This window comes from Nyctibius grandis, chromosome 9 (assembly GCF_013368605.1).
Source record: "Nyctibius grandis isolate bNycGra1 chromosome 9, bNycGra1.pri, whole genome shotgun sequence".
NCBI classification, from domain to species: Eukaryota; Metazoa; Chordata; class Aves; order Nyctibiiformes; family Nyctibiidae; genus Nyctibius; species Nyctibius grandis.
In genome coordinates, this window is record NC_090666.1 from 43422691 (window position 1) to 43448182 (window position 25492).

The following is a 25492-nucleotide window of genomic DNA, read 5'->3' on the forward strand; positions in this document are numbered from 1 at the left end:
TTCCTACTCCAGATCCTGTATATCCCACTGGCCTGTAATGCCTGTGGGAGTCTTTCACGCACAGGTGTCCCATCTCCCAGTAAAAAGGGAGATGGGAAATGACACTACAACAGCCCACACCCACCAAACCTCTGTAAAACCTTCACCAGGGCAGGTGCAGAGTGGTGCAGCACTGCACGAGAAAGGCACGTTGGTTTTTTGAATGACTGGACACGCTCACAACTAAGCAGTTCCATGACACAGCCTAAGGGAATTTATTCAAAGTTTTCACATTATGGGCCAGACAATACCCCTGCAGGTTCTCTCCTCCTGCTGTGAGAGGTGCTCTACATGTTAAGAGCTGTAGATTCCATATCTCTTCTTGGAAGCTTCAGTGGAGGAATTTTTGGTAAAATCTCTTTTGCATAAAGTGTTTTAAGAAGTCCAGCTTCTCGAAGAGCGAGCTCCACACGAAGTCTGGGGTCAGAAAGGATCTGTTAAAATAAACCACAGCGATGATAAATAGAAAGAACAATACTTTCCTCATACACAGTGTATCTCACAGGTTATCTGCGGGTGTATATCTTGAAAAAGTTTTAAAAGACAGAAAATTATGGTCATAAAATAAAGCCTTCAAAAGCAGGGAAACTGTGAACAAGCCTTATCTCACTGCACATCTCTTGTACCACACCTCTCCTTTACCGAGCTGAGAAGCTTTAAAATATGTTAAAATGGGAAGTGCTGGACAAGGTTAGTTATAGACATCATTACATGTCAGCTTATTCAGTGCTAAAAGAGAGCTTTTATGCCATAGAATTATATCACAGCACTTCTTCTGAAAACATAATTTTCAAATTCCAGAGTGGGAATAATTTCAAATGCAGAGACTGAGCAGATGGGGAACAGGAAGGGAATCAGAAAATCCTCCCTTATGTTGCTTAATTCCATTTGAAATCGAGCTGGCACTGTCCTCAGCGACCTGAGGGACCTGAAAATAGGAGTAGAGTTACTTCAGCTTCCTGCTTCATTTACACCTCACTGGTTTCTTCTCCTTTAGCCCTTGCATATCACATCCCCACTGATCTCCAATCCAGCAGTAGTGTACAGATAGTCAAGGTACTAGTTTTCAGCTTATGAAGAGATTTGTCTGTGCATAATCTTCCAAGAAAAAAAAATACCCCATAATGAAGTTACCTGTGACACAGCTCTTTTGTGTACAGTCAGGAGAACTTTTATGTTGAGTCAACTCACTTCAAATACTTAGTACAGCACTAACTGGAGCAGGTGGAAAGGAGGCACTCTTAAATAAATGCATAAAAATGTAAAAGGGGTGAGTCTGGAAATGAAGAAAGAGCACCCAGATCAGCCGAAGCGCCCAGCACACACGGGAAGTGCCGTGGTCCATGTACCCCGTGTCCTCTCCCAGGGGAGGCGATGGGAGGTGCTGCTCAGGAGAGCCCAGGAGTCCTGCGCTGGACCTCAACGGACCTTTGTGGTCCACTCTTGTGCTCCTCCAGCATCCACACTGGGTCAGAGGGATTGCCCCACCTCTAAATGCTTTTATTTTTACACACATTATACCCTATATTCTACTGCTAATACTGCTATTTAGGATATATTATTAATATTACTATCATATATCGCTATTACGATATCTGTGCATACAATAAGCCATACAGTATGACTGCAGAGAGTTACCTGCTGCTCACTGTACGTGTGCAACTTAAACAGGGGCTTCTGAAGGTCAAACTCTTCTTTGGCTCCAATGCCCATCCGAGCTCTAGACGCCACTGTATCAGCCACTGCTCTAGCTGGATCTAATTTTGCAACAACGGCAACCTAAAATACATGATAGGAAAATAACAATTAGCTAAGGTGAGAAAAGGTTCTTATGCTGCAAGGGAGAGGCACAGCATCCTCAGCTCTCTATCAGAGGGTGACACAAGCTCTGATGTTCAAAACCATTATGCCACAGATAACATAATTCTTCGGCGTTTCCTTAGGTGCGTCTGTTTTAACTGTTTAATTTCCTGTGGTTCGATCAGTATCAGAGATTCTCTCAGACTATATTGTGCAAGAGTCAACACCTTTTTTCCTTGCTTATTTTCTTTGTGTTAAAATATTCAGATATAGGCTAATACTACTTTGGAAAACACAGAAAGATACATGAGCAAAATAATCAAAATCAGGACACCATCTGAATGGCTGAAACCAGAAAAAATATATTAAATTGTGTATGATAATTTTTTTTTCATCTTACTAATAAAATGTCATCTTTGTATCTACAGGCTGTCAAAATATACAGCCTGGGTGACTTTAGTAAAGATTTTTTTGTTTTTTTTCCATATGTAACCAAGGGGCATATTTTCTGAAGCAGTATTTCATTAGTGTGAAACACAGAGAATAAATATTGGTTAGAGAAATTAACAAAGTGGGAACTCTACCATTCTGGTGAAAGGCTGTTCTAGAAGCATTTTCTGCTTTGGTAAGAGAATGGGGTCAGTCAGAAGAGAATGACAGATCAGGACTCTCAACCAGCCTCTTGTAAAATCTCCCACAAAAAACAATGGCTTAGAAAAGATGTAATAGTTATTGTTAAAAATGCACTGACAACCTAAAATAACACTGTTAATACTGCAAAATATTTACTTGAATCAGATTATTAAAAATAAAGCATTATTGACTGGAAATGAGCCTGACTTCCACAGTTTATAAAATGACTGAAATAACAGGCCAACGATCCCTTAGGTTTATTTATTCCTGGTATGCTCAGCTCTCCCACAGAAGGTGGCTTAAAGTGTTTGACCTGTTATATTTTTCTTTCTTCTTGACTTTGTACACCCAAATGCTGAAGTGAAAGCACTTATAAGCCACCAACAGTCCACAAGGGACTACGAAGAATTTCCCTGGCATGCTGACTGTCCTGGGATGGTCAATCCTAAAGCCAAAGGACGTGCTGGAGGTGAGGTCAAGGCTGCATCAAACACCGTATTTTTAACCACGGGTAGTCCCGGGGAGAAAGCTGCTCCATTAGTGCTGTTTAAATTATCTGAAATCAAAAGGGTTTGAAGAGCACCTTTTCCCCCTCCCTTGTTTTCCTTTGGCTGCACATTTAGGCTGCAGTTCCTGGAGTGTAAAGAATGTGAACTCCGGATTTTTCCTTTTAATCTTTGGAGTTAAAAACAAGGAGATAAGCTACAAAAATATAAAAGAAGGTAAAATTACTCCTCCAGAAGTCAGCAGTAGAAAAAAAACCCAACACTACATTTACTATGACCAACATTAGCAAGCATTTTCTGGGTCCTTTTTAAAATAATGTGTAGAAGTTTCACAGAGAGTTAAATCTCTCTCTGAAGAGAAGTCATCCAAGGTTTGCAAGTTTTCAGAATTTAAAAAGAATTTATATTACTCATAAATCTTGCCTAAGACTCAAGACAGGCTTAAGATTATTAAAAAAAAAAAAAAACAAACAAAATTAAAGAGAAATGGCATACAACCCAGAAAAAATAGCGTCTATCTATTTTCAGATATCAACAGCTTCTACAGTGCAATTTAACATCTTAACGTTCCTGTTGGCAGTCACAAAGCACACGGGGTTTATAACATGTCAGAATTACTGTTCCAGTCAGACCAGAAGCACATTTTAACTTCTTCATTTATTTGCCTTTGATAGATTGTTCTTTTTATCTTTCCTGTAATATGACAGTATGTGTTTGTTTCATTACTGTATATGAAAATACTGTATCCAGGAGATAAACCCACCTGCTGTCGGAGTGCTTCAAGGTATTTCTCTTTTTCCTCCTCTTCACGTGCTTCTTGAAGGGCCAGTTCCTTTTTCTCCAGCAACCGTTTTTCTAGTAATGCTTGTCTAAACTTCACCCTGCAAAACAGCACACGTACACATGGAAGAAACCTTGGTCAAGTGTCATTTTAAATTTCTGTTAGGACATTTCAGTTTGAGAACTAGCCTGATGTTTTCTGTATCCACCCAATAACAACACAGCGGTTCATCAAAACACCTGGAAACGCAAAAAAATGCGTTTTCATTTGAATGTGTTATTTTTGTTGGAGTTTTTTGGTTGGGGCTTTTGGGGAAGGGGGATGTGGGGAGCTGTATTTTTTTTATTTGTTTTGGGGCTTTTTTTGTTTGGTTGGGTTTTTTTAAACAACTTGGCTAACCTTTCAGATTTCATTTCTAGAACACAGATTTTCTCTACCGTGCTTTATATAGCCCTGTTACTCTTTTTTTCCCCCCCGTTTTCTTTGCCAAGAAGAAATGTTCTCTGACATCTGTGCATGGCAGAACTCTTTCCTATAACCCTTTCCACCAAAGGAAACACATCACTCCCGATCTTGTCACTGAAAGAAGCAAGAAAACTTGAGAATTACATCCTCCTCCTAAAGGAAAAGACTGGAGGTTAGCACAAATAATCCTGAAACTTTACTGACAGCACTGTTCTTGCTGGTCAACTATTCACACAGGTTTTTAAAGCCCTGATAGTACCACCATGACCATATTTCCTAATAACCCTCAGTCCCCTGCCAAACTCTTTCTCATGAAGCTGTAGGATATTGCTTGGTACGTCACTTTTAGTCCTTACACAGGAGTTGCCGTTGCTGTGCTTTGCATTCAGAATTATCCTTCTCTCGCCCTTCAGATTTGAACTTGCCTTTAGAGAAATGGAGAAGAGCTGCTTCAACTACAAGAAAACATGTATTTTTATTTTCTTACTCTTGAAATTTTAGTAAGCTCAAAGGGGTGTATAACTTGTGCTATAAACTGCAAAAATCAGAACTAGACGTAGAGTTATGTTGGTAGCTAGAAAAGACCACAGCATCAATAGTTCATGTGTTCATGACTTGTTATCCTAAGGAGATCATCCCCTGGCTCATGCTGGAGAGACCAAGGCCAGCATTAACAAAGATTGAGTTTCATTGTCAGAGGGCAATGGCAGAGCTATGAAATCTACACTCAGGGAAGGCAGGAAACCTCATAAATACATATTCAACCGTACATTGTGTTCCTAATTTGGAACTTTCTTCCAATACTTTTTACACTTGGTTTTAAATGTTCACTTGAGCTTTGATTTCACAGCGTCCCCATCCAAATAAAGCTGTTAATTCTCTTTCACTCTGTTATACTTAATAATGTTTTAGCTACTATTTCTTCAAAGTAAACTTAATTTTATAGAAAAGTTTAAAATCAAAACGTCGTAATACTCAATTTTGACTTTAAGTACGACAGTAAGTAACAATTTTAATAAATCATCAGCTGAAAAATGAGCTTAGCTGGTTAGTTTCAGTAAAGTTACCTTTTTGAAGTATTGTGGGAACACACTTATCTAATTTTTGATAAGCATAATTTCATTAAAACTCTGCTTTCAGACACTGTCTCATAGGAAATAATGAACTTTGTTTATTATGAAAACTTAGGAAAACTTTAAAAAATTGTGTTATAACACAGATAGGCTTTTTGCCCTATATCACACCTTCTCCTGTTCGCTGTTGGCAGTTGAATACATCTCACATGAACAGCAGAAAGCATTATCTTGGTGGCTAAGAAGCTCTGCTTGTGTTTCACCTGTGACAGCCTGAATTGATGCACACTGTCGCCAAGGCACGAGGCAGCTGGGAGAGAAACTGCTTTACACACTAATTTGAACATTTCAGCAGTAGCCACCGGTGCTAAGACACACACCCAGCACAAAACTGCAGCCACCTAGGAACTTCCAGACCAAAAAATGAGATGTCCCATCAGTTAAATGTCTCCACAGGCAGACAGTCACTAAGCAGAGGAGCTGTAGAAAGCAAATTTGGACTTCGTTACTTGGAATCCTACATCCAGTTTTAGGTGCCTTTAATCCTGTTCTTTGGTCTGGTCATAGCTCTGGCTATTCACCATCTTGCAATTACAAACACAATACAGATTTTAAAATGCCTTATACTGTACTTGTAGCACTACAGCACCTAATAACAGCAGCATCTCTCTGCCCTCCTTTGATTAATGTTCCTGAAGGCACTGAAGATGAAGAGCATCAAGTAATTTCAAAGAATTATTAACCTCCACAAACAGTAAGCATTTTTCTTTTAACTGTTTTATTTTGTACAGTATGACAATTCTGGGAAACATAATGCTAAGCATTTACCAACTTTTGATTCATAATAGCCCGAAGGTGCGATTATTTCCTCCCTACATTCCTCAGTGAACTGTCCCATTCCCTTATATTTTATTCTGCAATGTCTATTAGCATAAGAAAAGAACATTCCCTAACCGTATGGCATGGTGCAGTACACAGGTTTAAAAAAAAGTCATTTTTTTCCTGATCAGTTCTGCTGAAAACTCAGCAATTAAAGTATGTGCGTTTCTTTTGCTATGAGCTAAAGTCACTGCAGATATGTTTAAGGAAAGGTATAGATATATTTGTAACATAAAGATACAGACATTTAAATTTAGCTGTCAGCAAGGTATCGTAACAAAGTAAGATCAAAGTAGTGTTTCCCACAGAACGCTTAAAGACCAAGTTTAATATTCTAATTGCACTTTAACCCTGTTTTAGTTACATTTCTGGTCCATGCAATTGTGTGGCTCCCTGTGATTTGAAAGCAATTATAACCAGGCTACATACAGGGTTCTTCATGCTCCTCTGTGACAGAGGAATTCCTCTGTGAAATCAAGTACTTCAACAGGTCACTGAAGGCCACGTTCTGCACCAAGGACTTGGCAAGGATTCAAAAGTTAACAGGCTGAAGTCCTAAATTACAAACAGGTGACGAGCATCTACAACTAGATGAGAGTTTAAGACCCTCTAAAAGAATAACAAATATCTTTGAGGCTGTTAAGTGCCTAATGTGCTCCTCTCGCTTGCCTCTCAAACAAAACAAACCTGATTATAAATAATTTTGCAAAGTGAGAATGTAGAAGGTCCTGTTACCCAGCTACAACTACAAAAATCACGGAGGGAGCTGGTTTTAACGTGTGCACCCTCTCATGATTACAAGTTTAGCACTTACAAAGGTCTAAAACTTTGATGGATATGAATTAATTGAAACTAACAAGTAAATTGCATCCAGGATACAATCATGATGCAACCTTGGTGTATAGACTGGGGTAACTGCCAAACAGGAAGAAAAACAATTACTTATCTCACTTTATTCTAATTTAGAAAGCTGGGAGATCAAAGCAAATTAGATTATAAGAAGTTCCTATTGATACTATAGGTATTCACATTTCATTTCTTTTACCTTTCTCTGTCTTTAACTGCTTGTTTAGCCATTAATTTTCTCAATTCCTCCAGACGTTGTAGATCTTTCTCTTCCTGTTCTTGCCACTTGAGCTGTTTCTCAGCCCAGTACTTTTTCACCTGGAGTTTGAACAAAGACAGTAAACAAAATAACAATCATTCACAAGCCAAGGCAGTGAGAACAAATAAAGAAAAGCATTAAGTTAAAGAAAATCCAGGTTTGATCTTTTTAGAATAAAAGGTATATTTTAGAACAGTATGGGCTAACGAAAGATTCACTAGGAGAATATGAGGGTGTGGAGCCCCCACAACAGAAACAGTACATCAGACTGTGGACACTAATTTGAATATGATTTTCAACCACAAACTGAAGACTACCACTTCCATTTGCTCATTGCCTTCCTACTCTGCCATCAAAACCTCCAACCATGCTGCTCAGGTGAATGTTCCTTGAGCTCAAGTGTCCCAGGTCAGCTCAAATGGCTGGAGCCAAGCCAGCCCAACTCCCTTTGGCTGGTGGAGAGCCTGCTGAGGCACGGGAAGCAGCATCTGGGTGCTCCTCATGAAGCTTTTCCAAAGCCGAGTGAGAAAGGCAGGCCTCAAGCAAGACAGTGAAACCTGAGCAGGGAAGTTTACCTGGAAAGATGAGGGGGTTTTGGATGCAGAATGAGGAATTGGGATTTAAAGCAAATATGGCTGAAGTGAAACTCTGAATTCTTCATTTGAATGAATTCTACAGGATTCAGTCCCTAAAACCAGGGCAGCTCTTCAAAGACAACTGGTGGAATTTGCAGCAAGCTTGTAATTCCCACCTTGCCGTGACACACATTGCAAATCACAGAATCATTTAGATTGGAAAGGACCTTTAAGATCATCGAGTCCAACCGCTAACCCAGCACTGCCAAGGCCACCACTAACCCATGTCCCTCAGCACCACATCTACACGGCTTTTAAATCCCCCCAGGGATGGTGACTCCACCACTGCCCTGGGCAGCCTGTGCCAGCGCTTGACAACCCCATCCATGAAGAAATTGTCCCTGATCTCCAATCTAAACCTCCCCTGGCACAACTTGAGGCTGATTCCTCTCGTCCTATCGCTAGTTGCCTGGGAGAAGAGACCGACCCTCCTCGCTACACCCTCCTTTCAGGCAGTTGTAGACAGCGATAAGGTCTCCCCTCAGCCTCCTTTTTTTTCTCAGAATGCTTTTATTCAATATTGTTTGGAATACTTATTTACGAAATAAAACTCTCTCTTTCGCAATTATTCCCTTTCTCTATTCCACATTGCCTGAAGGCTTTCTCATAAACTCACTCTAATTGGGGGCCAGTGGATATTTCTGAAATTCCATATTTAAATATATAGGAAAAAAATCTGCTCTGCCGTCCAATAGAGCAAACGTAGCACTGGTATTTAAGATTTTATGTCATTTTACCCACTCTCAGGGTTGGAAGTGCTTGACATACCCTGCCTAGGCTACAAATAGGTAGAGTGTGGGCATTTCTTCTATGCTCATCACAGATATTTTACAGATTCCTCTTGCTGCCACAGAACCCTCACCAGACAAGCAGCTGCAGTATAAGGGTAGTAGCCCTTTCAAGGATCATTTTTATGTGGATTTCTGATTTTCTGTTAAGGTGAAGTTTAGACTTCTGCATCAAAGCCATGTCCCAAATAGTCACCACGTAAATATGTAGAATAATGTGACAGACTTCTGACATCCTGCAACGGTTAATGTCACCGCTGTGCTCCAGGCCCCTTTCAGGCCCTCGTCTCGCTGCCCTGCAGACAACACACCGTAAGGCTCCTCTGCTGCACTGCAGCACACTGAACTGCCGCACTGGAAGCCTTCATGGTCTGTGCCACGATGCTAAAAAGCACAAATCTGCACGTTAGAAATGCAGCAGTGCCTCTGCGCTGATTCTCTGTGACGCGGAGATGGCTACATACACGGAGCTGTGTTCGCCTTCTTCTGGTTTTTGGAAGGTAATGAAGTGACACAAGTGGTGTGTCAAAGCAGGCAGCTTCACAGAGAAAAGGGCAGCAGCAAGACTCAACTAACCATTTGCTCATCTCTACACTAATACTCAATACAAGAACACGAGGTAGTGAGATCAGTTAAAGATTTTAAAGGCAATTGTACACATTCACACATGTAAAAATGTATAAAAGTTTCTCATACTTTCTCCTTCTCCTGAGCTCTACGAATCAGTTCCTGTTCTCTCTGTAGCCTTTCTTCCTCATCTTGCTTTTCTTTTCTCCTGGCAGCTACAGCAGCTTCTAATTTCGCAGCCTCTTCCTGCTGTGCTTTCCACTGCAGAACCTGCAAGAAACGGTTGAGAAGACAGTCCTGCAGCAGCCTGGTGTGATACTGTGATCCTGCCAAGCTGAGACTGGGAAGGAAACCCGTGTCATCCATTCACAAACTAGGATTTATAATCTTATCAGCAATACACAATCATTCAGTAAGCACCACCTTTCCACATGTTAATGTGCAATTTGCAACTGACTGGCATAACACGCAATAAAATCACACATGAAAAAATATCAGGCAATATTGCCAAAACCATCCCAGTAACATCAGATCTTAAATTCCCCTTCAGCACTGAGACTTTCAAACCCATGTAAGTTTCTTAATGACCCTGTGGATGAATGGAGACCAACTCTACCAGAGCAGAGCCCGCTCGCATCCTTCAGCTCAGGCATTTCACAGAATCACAGAATGTTAGGGATTGGAAGGGACCTTGAAAGATCATCTAGTCCAATCCCCCTGCCGGGGCAGGATTGCCTAGACCATATCACACAGGAACGCGTCCAGGCGGGTTTTGAATGTCTCCAGAGAAGGAGACTCCACAACCTCTCTGGGCAGCCTGTGCCAGTGTTCGGTCACCCTCACCGTAAAGAAGTTTTTCCTCATATTTATATGGAACCTCCTGTGTTCCAGCTTGCACCCGTTGCCCCTTGTCCTGTCAAGGGTGTCACTGAGAAGAGCCTGGCTCCATCCTCATGACACTTGCCCTTTACATATTTATAAACATTAATGAGGTCACCCCTCAGTCTCCTCTTCTCTAAGCTAAAGAGACCCAGCTCCCTCAGCATCTCCTCATAAGGGAGATGTTCCACTCCCTTAATCATCTTCGTGGCTCTGCGCTGGACTCTCTCTAGCAGTTCCCTGTCCTTCTTGAACTGAGGGGCCCAGAACTGGACACAATATTCCAGATGCGGCCTCACCAGGGCAGAGTAGAGGTAACAGCACTTCGCTTCCAACCGGGACTCGGTGGAAATAACGGGCTCCAGTGACAGAGACGTCACCTTTTGTCAGCTTTCAAACTGTGCAAAGTTAGTCTCGGGTCCCTGCCACCTGTGCAGGGGTTGTGACCGGTGCCTGTCATGGTCTTGTACACCTGACGTCGTGCCCTTCGGAGGGGACAGGGACGCCAGCTGCCGCCCCGCTGCCCGGCAGCCCTGGGCTGGCGGTTAAGCACGTGCAGAACACGGCGGGGACCAGCCCCACGGCACCTCTCGTCACAGGGCCTGCCACGCTTCTCAACCAAACGTGCCGGGGCAGGATGGATCCCGCAGGTCAACATGCCAGAAGTCCATCCTGACACTCTGCACTAGTTAAACAAGACCTGTCCTCAGTAACCAGTAACGGGCAGTGGCTGGTCCTCAGCGCTCCAGCACGCCGCGCTCGGTCAGCGGAGCCCCGCTGCACCTCGGTGTTGTCAGGAGCAGTCGCACGCTCGGCTGTCTCACGCTGGGTTCAACAGGATTAACGACGTCTCTGCTGGTGGCTTGCCAGCTCTTTTTGCGATGGATTTGTCAAGCGCTAACAGACTCCGCACAGGAACCAGCATTTCAGCCATTTCTCACCTGGTTTTCTATACTACAGTAAGTACTTTAACACCAAGATACTGAAATACTTTACTTATACTTTTCCCCCACCTTTACTGCATTTCACTAGCTGTGTGCACAGACTCTAACAATTCTTCTGTTCTGAGCTTGTGAAAGACTTTTGTTCAGAAATCCAGCGCTCCCTCTGCTCCGAGGTCCTCTGTGAGCTGCCTCTCTGAGTGGTGTGTTTGCCTCGCTGCTTTGCTTCAATAGCCATTATATTTTGTTCTTTGCACAGTGTCTCAACAGACTACACACTGCTGTGACTTTTCATGTACTGCAGGCACAGCGACAGCATGAAAATAACATGAAATTTTACAGTGGTTGTAAAATTAAACTCTCTTTACAGAAGGATTTAAAGCCAGCTTGTTAAAGAGATACTCTGCCTGTAATGAATCCAGGGGTACAGCCTAACCAACAGTTACTTTCTCTCCTGCAGCCTGAGGTTATCTTTAAAAGCTCCATGCAGTTTGCCACCATACCCAAGCATAAGATTAACTGCTACAGTTAAGCAGTACAACAACGGGCGGGCAGCGAAATGGAGCATAACAGCTGAGGAATCTCTGTGTATGAATTTCCATACTCTTAATATTTTGCTATTTAAAAGGGACTACCTGATGCTCAACTTCCAACGTTCCTACAATCTAAGCTTTTCAAGAAAGCCCACTGTATTCATCAGGTTTTCCCTCCAGAGGCAGTATTGTGCAGATCTGAAGAACAACAGCAACAAAAAACTCCTGAACACTAATTCTGATTCACTAAAGCAGTAATCTGGGAGCACAGAACGCACAAAAAAAATTAATGTGTTCTTGATTGCATTCTTTAATTCCTACGAGTGCAAAAGCAGAAGGGTAGAGTTTACTGTGGCAACAGTAAAAGTTCTGTTTAAATATTAAAAAAATCCTAGTAGTTAAACTAATGTTGAGAATACCCTGACTAGATCCCCCACTGCGTGTTTCACAAAGCAGCTTACATTTTAGCAGTACGAGCGCTGCCAACATAAAGTTCTGAAAGTTTTTAATTACAGCCAGCATTTCAAGCACATTTCACAGCTCACGTATTATTAGAGGAGTTTTGCCAAGTGAATGATTAAATTGCTGTGCTGAACAGAATGTGTACATTCCTATTTTCAGTTCATTATTTCAATACTGCATATTGCAATAATGTAAAGTACACAAAAAAGTAATTAAAGTAATAAATTAGTTCTTTCACTCCAACATCTGAATAGTAATAATGTATTTACCATGTACACCATGCTACAGACACATCTCTTAATGACAAAAACAATTTTTGAGAGACTTTCCTTGGGAATTCCCATTAAATTAGCACGCAGTAACACAGCACCACGTAAGGTCTTTAATCAACGCTGACTGAGGTTATAAACAGATCTTGAGGCTGCCGAGGGTGACCCAAGAGAGTTGGCACCAAGCTCCTTCTAGCAGCTAAACTGCACAGCCAGGTAAATAGGAACAGGACGACTGGCGGGTGTAGAGAGGGTCTGCATGGGGAAGGTCAGGCCAGGAGTAAAACTGGCCTCTGAACACTGAGGCCAAACTAAAAGGATACAAACTGTCCGGGAGGAGCGGGGTCACAAATGACTACACAGAGCTCCAGATCCGCATTCTTGCAGGCTACACTGTGCTACGCTGATGTAATGAGCTGCTAGTATCCAAATTCTAAGCAAGAATTCCCAACAATGATGGGATAAAGGCAGTGCTGTTTGTCACAACTAAAGGCGTAAAAAGAAAATTCTGATATCCCCCCCGGATTCTCTCTAGCTCCCTCCTTCAGCCATGTAAAACGACCCAATCCCAACACACTTTCAGAATCTCCCAAAGCTTTATTCATCTCTGAAACGTTTCTGCACACCTTTCCTTATTTTTATTACAGTTTGCAGGTTTTTTTTCTTCTTCAAACTGTTCACAACTGACTCTAAGAATGCCTGGGAAAAAAATTTTAGAGGGTGTCTTCAAGAAAAATAGCTTCACAAATGAAGGTGCTACAATAGCAAAAGACGTACAGCAAAATTTGCCTGAGTACGCTGAGGACACGTGCAAGAGAAGGCTAGTGCAGCGCTGCGGAGAGAGCCAGCAGCTCCGCGGTGGCGTCCCCATGCACCTGAAAGCAACAGCAGCTGCAGCAGTCAGGGCTGCACGGCCAGAAATGTTGAAACGTGACTATGAGATGACTACAAATTAAATACTGTTTAGAGGGATTCAATAGAAAAAAATCCTAAGCATAAAACAAGGCATCACAGAATGCATCACTGGTCATTCAGAACCACGAGATAAGCTCTGGAAAGGATGAGCACCAAATTGCACGGGAACCCGCTCCCTTTCCATAGGGTTACTCAGGCTAGAGTCCTCTAGGTCATCGAGGGCTTTCCTACAGCTACTTGCACTGCTCTCACATGAAGCTCAAAAGAAAGAGGGAGCTTGGAATTGACAGAGCCCAAAAGCACAGCAAGAGATGTCCACAGTTCAGATAGCCAGACTGATCTGGTTATCAGGTAGCCAGGCCTAGCTTCTCTCCTGTCTGACCCTCCTCCCCAACTTCATTGCCTCATCGCCCTCTTCTCTGCCCAGCTTTTCTGCCCTGTTTCCTGCTGAACATGGAATTGAGAGTTATCCTATTTATTGTAAATCAGAGGTATCTCTTCATTTTTCCAGATGGAAGCCACAAGGCACAGAGGGGAAAAAATACCTCTCAATTGCAAGTTTGGATTCAAACCATGTCAACCATGACATTTTTCCTTCACGTTGTTAAGAAAAGGACTGCAGCCTCAGCACAAGCTGGTGACCCAAGGAATTCTGCTTCCTGAGAAAAGGCCATTTTAGAGCTATGCGCTTCTAGTGTGTCCTGAAAAACAGAATTAAGCAAAATAGATGTAAAAGGTGATTAAGTGATAAAAAGTTATGGGCTAAAGGAACTACAGGATTGCAACATCAGGTCTGCAGTAAGGATATTCTTCTCAGTTCAGTTCCTAATGGACACATCATCCAACCAATGATGATGATTTAATAAATTTGGCAAACTACTTCTTTCCCTACACAAGAGAAGGTCATTACTTTTTATCTACTGTAGAACTGGCTAAGGAGCACAGTCAAACTGAGATCACTAGAAGATTAACATGGAAAACTCATTAAAAGGTGACTTTCATTACCAGCAGTGTAGCCTCTCCACTTGCAATATAGCTTAGTCATTAATATTTCAGATAAAAGTAGTGCTTGCTGATCTATGTCTCTTGCCTGAGCAACTCCCTTCCATTCCAAGGTGGGAAAAAAGGAAAGATTTTTAAGAAAAGAGGGAAGGAAATGTAGAGGAAAATAAAAATTAAAGACCTAGTCTCCCATAGAAGAACAAGGATTCACCCAGATAATTTCTATTAAGATTAATAGAAGTAAAGCACATAAATTCCCCTTGGGTTAATGGGATAGTAAATCCCTTAGACTTAAATATTTTATAAATGGAACAGGACAGTAGAAGTCTGTTACAAAACTAAAACAATTTTTTTAAGTCACTAATACAGATATGTCTATTCAATGACTACTAAAAAGTAGTGCATTCCATTTAGAAAAAAAAGTGTTTTCAAACTTACTTGTCCTCACCCACAGTTTCTCATGACAGACCCTACTCGGACTACTCAAACTTTTAAGACTTTCTGCTACGGACTAGGAAGGAGGAGATGAATGCATGTTGTAAAACACTCTCATCTCCAGGACAGAACTGCTACAGCTCTTCCCAGACAAACACGTGAGCCTCGACAGTACTTGCACAGCATCCCTGATGCTCCCAGGAAGCCATGGCTGGACACACTCTTTGTAGATGGTTTGGGCATGCATGAGAAGGGAGGTGGTGGAGTCACCATCTCTGGAGGGGTTTAAGAAAAGCCTGGACATGGCACTTAGTGCCCTGGTCTAGTTGCCATGGTGGTGTCAGGGCAATGGTTGGACTCGATGATCCCAGAGGGCTCTTCCAACCTCATTGATTCTGTGTACGACATTTAGGGAACACCGGACCTACTGGTGACATACACTGAGGTGCAGTGCTTTCAACAGCTCTCAGCCACACAGAACTCGCAGCACAGGTACTGGAGAGCACACTTACGCTTGCACAGTGGGCATCTCATGGATTTCTGCATTTCCAGTTAACGACTGGCTTGCCAAGACTTTGGAAGTCACAGGCAAATTTTGCCCCAACAAAGGTGACATGTCCAAGGAAACCGGGATGTGTAGTAGACCTGCTACTGATGTATAATTGTATCAACTGAAAACAGAAAAAAACCCCACTAATCAAACCCACCACACAATGAAATGTAAAATATTAACAGTGTTATTCTTGGAAATAAAATAAGAATAAAAAGCATATGCATATATTCCTAAATGGAAAGATAATGAGACGGGCGCCTCAGGGTGTGAATACTAGAGCTTATAAAAGGGAAAAATTAAAATGTATATTAAGAACAATTCTCTGGAGTCCAAAATATTACAGGGCAGGGAGGAGTTTGTCAAAACAATGTGAAAAAGCCATTTTTTTTTTAAACTTAGAGAGTCCTAGAAGGTCCTTTTTTATATGCATCATACATATTGTTTTCCTTTTCTCAGGTGTCAGTAACCTTGTGAGCTGACAGGAACGTTTAAAACAGCAAACGTGTCCATTACTACTTTACTGTGGAAGGAGGTTCACATTTACAAGGGGGGCTTCATATTAAATATCACGATCAAGGAGAAATATTTAGCAAGAATCATTGAATTCAAGAATTTAGCAAGAATCCTTGCTGCTTACACACTTTGGTTCATGTGCTGGCAGCAGCAGCCCCGAGCTGTGGTGATGAGCTGCCATCTCCTGCCAGTGGGTTAAGCCACCCGCTGCTCAGACACGCCTGAGGTGCCGCTTTCCCAGCAGAAGGAAGATAATTCTCCTAAGAAAACAAGGTTAGCATGAGCTGTCTGCTTGTCCGGTTATCATCCTCAGGTAATTTTGGGGATCATGGGACAATTTCAACTAAATTTGATGGATTTGTTTCAACGGGCACAAACTGAAACATGGGAAGTTCCAGCTGAACATGACGAGGAACTTCTTTGCTGTGAGGGTGCCAGAGCCCTGGGATGGGCTGCCCAGGGAGGGGGGAGTCTCCTTCTCTGGAGATATTCAAACCCGCCTGGACGTGACCCTGTGCTTGGGGTGACCCTGCTTTGGCCGGGGTTGGACTGGATAGTCTCCAGAGGTCCCTTCCCACCCCAGCCAGGCTGGGATTCCGTGAGATAAGCGTACGTCTCAAACATACTTAAGATCCTACAAGCTTTGATAAACCAGCAGCCAGGTAAACGAGCAAGATACGTCTCAGGCTGAGGCACCACGTGCTCCTCTGATGGGTTGAAGTTTTGGGGTGCAATGGGTTGTTTAAATGGATCTCAGAGCTGACAAGTCAGTCCACGGTCTCCTGCCACGCAGGGTGCCCCCACAGCCCCTGTTACCAAACCCCTGCAATTTAAAAAGGACAATTATTTTTTCAATGGTAGCTTAAGATATAGAGAACATTTGCTTTTTACACACTTTATAAATTGGTTTATCAACTATTTCTGTGGTGTGTGTACTGAAAGAGTGAAGTTACAAGAACATTTCCACCTTTTTATTGTGACCTTACAGCTGCATCACCATAACAAAGAGCTGTGACCTGGAGGTAAGAAAAAACATTTGGGATGGTAACCCCTTAAATCTGCTGTGCCCTCAGACAAAATGTTAGGTAATACATTGTGAGAAGAGTTCAGCAGAGAGTTTGACAGACTCAGAAATAACATCATGTGCTAGTACACGTGGGGTACAGCAAAAGGGGGGGAAAACTGGAGGGGCAAAAGGGAAAGCAAGGAAACTTTGCAGAGACAACCTCTAGATGTGCTTCAAGCTTAGTGCGTATGAGCTTAGTCTGACCCAAAAGCCGTGTAACTCATCCATGCTGTGCTGACCTCAGACTAATAAATCCAGGTTCGTTAGCTCTGGATTAAAAACATGCTACTGAGTCAGAGTTGGCTCATCTCTGGTGACTTTAAAATCTTAGCTATTTGCTCACACCCACTTCGGAGAAATACTGTAGCACCCTACAACGCTTAAGTTCACCACATACCTCCTGAATTAGTAGCTGTATTTAAAATGTAGGTTATTAAAACTTCCTTGTATTTCTCATATCCAACAAATGAACAGGTCACCTCAGTGGTGACTAGGCAATGCTTCTGAAAAAGAAAACTCTTCTTTTAAATATCCCACAATTTAAATATTTATTTTTTTTAAAGTTTCCTACAAAACGATCAGATTATAGTCAAAGTACTAGATTTGATACCTATCCAGACTTTTTGGGGTTTTTTTTTACATTCAGTTGTAATATTTCAATGTTGATCTCCTGTGGCACTCACATCATCCAAACCAGTGACTTGACTATGTGCTGAACAGGGAGATACAACTTTTTACCCCTGAGTTCACTGACACATCCTTTCTTCTTGTTACACAGGAAGGGAGAAGGAAGGCAATCTGCAACATGCTTTATATGATTTGCAATATCCCAGTTAATCCCACCTAACTCTTTTCCTTTTGAAATTAATTTATCTTAGTTTCTGCCAGGAGAAAGAACGCAAGAGTTGCTCTCCAAAAATTCACAATGTGTTGCAAGAGATTTTAGCACTGGAGTGGGGATTAATCCTGGAACAGAGAAAGAGAAAAGATTTAAAGGCAGGCAGGCAGGCACACAGCTTTATGCTAGGAGGAAAAAACCCACCCTATGCATCAGACACAGGAGGTTCAACTCTCCTTTTGTCTGCTGTTGTAGGTCTTCCCTTGAGTGTCCCTCTAAAATTGTTTTATATGAAGATAGAAAGTACTGGATTATAAATATTTTAAGATGAATTCAATCGAAAAATAATGTTTTGAATGCATGCAGATGCCTTGACTGAATTTCTAAATATTACAGCAAGTACTTCAGTCCTTCAAACACCAACTGTGAAGCAGCACCTACTAACCCTCTCTCACTTCATTACTTAACCATCATGGGACACAGAAGAATTTGCTTCTCTGTGTTGTTTAGCAAGGGGAATTTTACACAGAAAGAGAAGTTTTTTCCACAGCATCTGCTACAGAACCCTGGAGGTGGTTCAATCCCCACAGAATAAAGCACACCAAACGTGAGTGGTTCTCCGTCACTCATTCAAGGTGTAAGCCCCCATGGTTTTGTTTTCTGTTTTCCCATGGCAAACAGACGTGTTAAAGAAATGTCCCAGCAACTCTTCCTCTTTAAGAATGTCCAGTATATCCTCACTGGTATTATCCATTTCATGTTTTATTTCACTCAGATGACTACCACGTGGCTACCTGAGCTTCCCGAGCTGCTCCAAAATTCCTCCTTAGAGACTGATTTGTGTTAAGGACACACATTGATCTTCTCTGAGGGGGAACATGGAATAAGAATTTGAAAGTCCTTTCCTCAAGTAAAAACTGCTACAAACACTAATTTAACTTCTCTGCTGCTTTGCTTTTTAATTGTTATCACCTCTTCTCAGTCACAAGGCCTGTGCTCTCACTGATGGCATAGTTGCTTCTAGTGCATTTAAAACAGCTTTAACCAATGTATTCTTTAGTCTGTTTGCTGTGCCTTTGGTTTGCTGTTGTCAGATGAAAAGAACTGTATAAAAGTTAGGTGATATCATGTGGTTATTGCAGTAAAAAAAAAGTATAGCTTGTCACATATGAATATTTTCTCTTTTGCATTGCTCAATCTGTACGACGATTAGGAACAAAGTAATTTTTACACACAGAGAAAGAAAAACTATTTTTAAAAACCCCACAAACTCAAAGAAACATAGAAATTTACAGAAAGACATTCCTTTTAAACCAAATACGTAAAACAGGCTAAATGGGTTACTGACCATAAGTTAAATGAAAGGTGTCCTATTTGGGGTCTAGTCTTCTCCCACTCTATGATCAACAGCTCCTTAAACAATCTATTTTGATTTAAATGTATTTCTGCATATTCTGTCTGCAAAATGGATCTAATGAGCCTTTGCATTTCTAGAACTTCTTACACATACAGACCTTACAGTGTGTGTATGTGTCATAACTTCATTTTGCAGCTGATGTAAACAGGCACGTAAATGCTATGACTTCCTCTGAGACGTGTTGGGGTAATAAGGACATCTACACCTCACGTTCGGGACACAAACTCTTCACGAGCATACCTAGAGTCTACTGCACAGCTAGATCATTATAGCAACACATTTTCCCTCTGGGAAAGAGATACAAGTCAGATTTCCTTATGCTAAACTTTACAGAAATGCAAAAAACTAAGTTAATTAATGGCCCAAAAGAAAAAGTTGTACAACAGCCCTGATGCCTGATTTCCAGCTCTACACTCACTGCGTTAGGGACAGATTCTCTCTTTACCCCATCTTCTGGATCCTTGTCAGGGTGGGTTTTATCAGTGTACATTAACTCACTAGATGGAGAGTTACTTTTTACCTGGTAGCTGCCAACAGCCACCTTCCACAGCAGGACACTCTGTAGTGGCACACTTCAGAAGTGTAGAAAGACAAGCCTGTAAAGTGAACTATAACTGGGTGAAGTACGAGTTTTCAAATGCGTATATCCACTGAATGCAAACAAAGCCCAGGGATACATTCAGAATAATTTCTTTGAAATCCAGCTAGCTCCTTGCCCAGTTTCAGCTTCCGTCCTCCAGCCCTTCCAGCTGTAGAGCTGATCAAAACAAGGTCGCAACGATATCCTCCTCTAATGAAAAAAATGTACCTTTTTCATTCCTCTTTTCTGGGAAACAGGTGAGTTGTTTTTGATCAAATGTTCAACCTTGTAACAGAGCCACCTTTGAAAGCAACCCTTGAAAAGCGTAGGCCTAATAGGCTTAAGTTTCAAGCGGTTCCAGGTTACTGGAAACAGGAGGTCAGAATCCAAAACCTTTCAGACACCATTCAATGCATCAATGAGAATCTTCAGCTACATGGAGACAACGTAAGTACTCCAGCATTGCTTGTTACCTTCTTGTGGGGGAGGACAGAAAAAAATAAAAGAGACTGACTCATAAATTCACAGTTCTGGACTAAATGGCCTTTCCACCTCTAATTGTGCAGATGAGACACAGCAATTCCAGAAAGGGAGACCTGGGGAAAAAAAAACCCAAACGAAAGCCCCCACCAACTCCGGAGATCTGCTCCTTACCCCCTTGGCTGCAGGGAAGCCTGCCCCAGGAGCTAAACTGAGGCACTCCCCACTTGGTCAAGCCCAGACAGCTGCTGACCCTCAAGTGCTCAGATTCACACCTTCCTACGACAGGCGGCTCCAGGAACAGAGGACAGCAGGTTTTGTATTATCACTATAGTGAAAAGCTGGCATCAGTATGAAAAATCTGAATCACAGTGCAGGTTTACTGTGTTGTTCTACTTGTAGAAAACCCAAATCAAGTGTTTAGTATTTCACTGAAAGGTAAGGGTTCAACGGAGATAATGTTGGCAAAGTGAGAATAACACCCCAGGTATGCTTTCAGGTGTTAATTTCTGTGCAAGGGGAAAGTCACAGAGAGCAGTTTAAACAAATCTGAACATGCCTTTTGTGCCCAGAAGTGTGGTTCCCCTTACAAATGCCTTCGGCACCAACACCATAACACTTCCCTCTTGTGTCCAGGCTCCTCCCATTTTATCCCTTTCTCTTACCAAAAAACAACCCAAAAAAAACCCTCAAACAGGTATTTTTATATTTTTTCACCTCAGAACACAGTAAATCACACCTTTCAGAATATTGTGAAATCTCCTAACAAGTGTGAACGTGTTATGGGATCCATTTTTTCAGGCCTTAGAAAGCATTCTTAAAAACAAACAGAAGGACAGACAGAGTCATTGTTTCTGTGAAAACAGACAGGCACTGATCTAGAAAACTGGTGGCAGTGATGATGAATGCAACACGTTTCACTTTCACTTCTGAGGATTCTGGTGTTCAAAGCAATGATGAAGTAAGCCTCACACAGTGCAGACACCAATCCCACTTCATTGAGGAAGAAACAGAAAGACAAATATTCTGTGATTTGCCAAGGTTACGAAGGAACCCACGGAATATGATGCCAGACCTCTACTCCTGTGGCTTGCTTACAGTCTGTCATTGTAAATTGCAAAACAAACCTTGCTCTCCAATGCTGAAACACTGCTCAAGCTCTTAGATGGTGCTCAAAATCCATCACAATAAATGCGATCGCAGTTATACAGAGATGGTACCCACACCGTGAAACTCACAGTAAGGCCTAAAGCATGCCAGGTAATCAAATTCTCAATCAAAAAAAGACAATTTAAGTTCAAGAGTTGGTTGAAACACTAACAATGATCCTTATTGGTAATGAAACAGAGCATCTTCAGACCCATTTGCAAGTCGAGCTTCACAAACATACTGATCTCTGCCAACAGACGGGAAAAAGCAAACCATAATCTAACTGTCCAAAACAATTCAGTCAGGCCAGGAAAACAGGATTATGACAACTACCTTCAGTTAGTTTTTCTTCACTTAAACACTAACTTCATTTTGAATTTACCAGTAAAAAACAATTTGCACGTTTTGTTTCAGATCTATAACTGCACCTACCTTTGCTTTCAGGTTAGCACAGATCTCCTGTTGCTTTAGCCTGGTGTTAGCCAGCAGTACCTCTGTCTCATGAGCAGCACAGGCTTCAGCAGCGGTCGTCACTGCCTTAAGCAAAAAGGCTTTTCTAGCTCGAGCCCAATTTAATATCAGGACCCTGCGCTGATTCCTAATGAAATTGTAACGATCCCAAGTTTTCTCATAAACAACCTAAAAAAAAAAGCATTTCAGAAAGGTTTAAAAACTATGCATTAATAAAGAATAATTCTAGACATTTTTGCTACCCTTGAATATAATTGGTTTAATTATTATATCATCAATATTCCACAGTTTGGGGCCCAAAAGCATTCTGTCGGGTACGCCGCAGCCTCCCAGCACCGGTAGGCAGGGACAGCACTCCAGCCTTCTCCTGGTCACCTGCACCACTGGCACTTCAGTGCCCTCGTGTCCCACTGGTCTTTTCTGAACCACACTTTTGGAATGGGAATAAATTAAACGCAATGGTCCCTTCCTGCCCTAAAGTACATAAAGTGCAAGTAGGTCCTTTCAATACATCTTCAGAGATATCGAGCACTTTTAGCAAGATGAGGCTCTTCGTAGCAAGTTCTGACCTACAGAGAAGCACAACGCCAGTTAAAGCAGTTGTACAAACGCAGTACACAGGAGAACTAGCTTCACTTTTTCTTTCCTAACAGGAAATTGGCAAATAGATTTTTAGCTTGCCAAGCAGCACACTGCCACCACCAGTGTCACCACCTAAGAAAAATGGTGAGCGTTTGAACTTAAACACACCTTCTTTGGCCTTATTCAGTGAGGTTCCCAAGGACACTCAAGCTCCAAGACGTGGACAGAAGTAGTAACAGGTAAGGCTGCACAGACTGAGGCAGCAGGGTCTTGGACTCTTATAATCCAAACAATACAAGCTACAGGGATGAAGGAGACTCTAGAGATGGCTGTCTGTTCACAAGTGTCAAGGGGATGCTAGCAAGCACCTAACGCTAAGAAACTCGTGAGCGAGAAATTGGGTGGAGAGTTGGCACTTCCACAACCAGATCTCTCTGATGGGCTGCTACTGGATCAAGCCCTCAGTGGTTGTCCACTGGTCCATTCTTCAGAGGGAAGAAGGCACAGAATGCTCTAAGTTTAGTGTTCTAATGTAACACAGACGGTTTAAGAATAGATTCTTAGTCCTGTTTTAACATTTCGCTATTTGTCATGCTAATATCCATACTAAGAGACATCAATTCAATGCAGAATTATGATTTTTAACTTTAGAATTTTTAAATGAACCTTCAAAGAATTAGGGAGACTCATTAATAATGGCTATGCTTAAAATATACCTACATTGTACAAAGCACCTAATTATTTAGCCCAGTTCTCACAGGCCAAAGTTCTGAAATCCCCAAGAACTTTATTTTTGGTGAAACTATGCTAATTATCAGTATCACTTCACTGTCACTCCTTTGCACTAGACACCCCTCAAATACAAGGAAGTAGATGGTCTAAAAATACAGGCAGAGATAAAAAAAGACTCCTACTTTACTTATGACATCCTGAAGTGTTCTGGCCTTGAAATAGGTTTCTCTGTTAGCTGCTATGTGCTTATTCACTCTCGAGTGTAAAAGGAATCAGCAATCAATTTGAGAGGCATTATGCATATAAAAATAGCCTCTCCCCGAGAGCAGGAGATAACTTTCCACTCTTCCTGCTATATGTGTGCCACAGACCAATTAAAATAACTATTCCTAGACAGTGTGACAATGCTATACATCCCCATAAAAAATAAAAATACCAAGAGACGCAGAACAGCATGACTTAGCTATAAATCTGTGCAGCAAAAGGAACGCTAGCAAACGGATTTTGTGAGTTTGGCTGTAAGGGTATGTGGAATTACAAAATCTCTACAGTGCTTATCTTGAGGAAGTGACAGGTTTTCAAGTTCACGCATTTTGAAGACAGGGACATCCCTTCTTCATTGTGCAGGATAAAATTTATAATGAAGAAATTTTAAAATAAAAAACTTTGATAAATATTCTGTATTACAAATGTTCACTGCACGATTTATGTAAGAATTTATATAATTGATCTCATATGTAAACCAACACTGACCAGATCCCGCCTGGATTTGTGAGGAAGGTATCTCTGCAGCACATCGAGGTACAACATCCTCCTCCGCTGAAGATCACTTGGATACTGATTGATAACAGTCTGGAAAACCCACTGATCATCTTCACTCCATCCAGTGTCCCTAGAGAAATGCAAAATGATCAGCCCCAGTATAACGTAACATTTGAAAAGCAGGAGTTTGGTTCTAGTCTATTTTTAAATATCTAACCTTTCAGGGGGCTCACAATCCCTAACCTGCAAACTGGACGTTGGATCAGAGCTGAGAAATTTGAATTTACCTCAAGAAACAAAGCAAACCTATACGGCTTTTCTAATGTGACCATCTGTTGTGCCTTCACTCGAGCGAGTTGTTCCTCTTCTAACCTGGCTTTTTAGTGGGGAATGATATTGTGCTTCTCAAATGCGTTACGTTAATGAATGGTCACATCACACGGAAAAAGCACTGTGGAAAAGGACAGAGATGATCAGTCTCGACCACTGAGCACTAAAATAAATGATCAAAATGAAATGAAATTAAGTGGTGACACCCATATGTAGCTAAATGAGGAACTAGTTTAAAAGCAAACTTCTGACAGCCACAAACTCATCAGCAAGGCGTAAGATTCACCATTTATTAAAATAGAAGGTGTAGTAATCACTACGCATCCTTGTATTTCAGAAAACTAGAGTAGCAAGAAGTAACAGAAGAGAGTACCACACGTTTGGATTTAGGAGATCAGTCTTTACCCTCAGTCTGAGCTCTCGGCCTTGAAGGGATTAACGTCAGGCTTTTATTGTCAGCATTAATGGACGAGCAGCAACGCTGAGTCAGACCAAAAGGGCTCTCTGTCCCAATGACCTGTTTTCAAAAGTGACTAAACACCCAGGGAAAATTAAAAGGTGGCAATCTATGACTCTACCCCCACCAAATTCCTGCGGGCTCCGACTGTTTGCAGCCCTCGGACTGCCTGAGCCAGCACTGGTGTCTTGGTATTTAATAGCCCTGCATTCAGTAAGCTGTTAGAACAGCTTTATGCTCTGTGGGTACTTTTTCTGTGTTTTGGTGGGGTTTTTTGAATAAATGTTAGAAGTTACTCCTGTCTCTTAGGCAGACAGGAGGCCAGGCAAGGAGAAATCACATCCTACCTCCTTCATGCACTCCAATAACATTATCACAGCCACTAGTGCTACAAACACACCAAACCAGAGCGCTCTGCAGTAATGATGTTTGTGCTGTACACAGAGAGATTCTAGTCGTCAAAGGGGTTTTTTGCAGGAAAATATGAAGCACTGACTCCTACCTGGCTTGGTGTGGTGGTGCTTTTGAGTAGCTTATCTGTTTATCAATGGAGTGAAACAGATGAGACACATAGAAAATTAAATTTAAAAAGGAATTTTCACAGGAAGCAGCATCCGTCCCAGGCCAAAGAGCATACACTGGCACTTCAGTCTTGGAGACTCCTTAGTAGGCTAAAATTAATAAAGTTGTGGAAGGCAAGAGTTTTCCCTCTACAATCTTACATGAGATAGATATATATTATTCGTACTTTAACACCCATTTTCCTTTATCTTCTTATAAACTGTGTGGGATATCCGACAAACTATGTCCAGGACCCCCAGCTGTTTGCTGTTAAATCCAGCCATCATGAACAGA

The 25492-nt window shown here is 41.7% G+C and overlaps 1 protein-coding gene across 1 annotated transcript in view; it reads right to left on the reverse strand.

Annotated features, from left to right (window-relative positions):
- Positions 1-326: 326 nt before the first annotated feature.
- CCDC148 (coiled-coil domain containing 148) overlaps positions 327-25492 on the reverse strand; it is a 40897-nt gene continuing 15731 nt past the window's right edge. Inside the window, exons 9-15 of the mRNA XM_068407218.1 lie at positions 23842-23980; positions 21736-21942; positions 9401-9541; positions 7222-7340; positions 3742-3859; positions 1678-1818; positions 327-473 (exon numbers count right to left, since the gene is read on the reverse strand). Coding sequence (XP_068263319.1) covers positions 327-473; positions 1678-1818; positions 3742-3859; positions 7222-7340; positions 9401-9541; positions 21736-21942; positions 23842-23980 — 1012 coding nt within the window. The remainder of the gene's footprint in view (positions 474-1677; positions 1819-3741; positions 3860-7221; positions 7341-9400; positions 9542-21735; positions 21943-23841; positions 23981-25492) is intronic.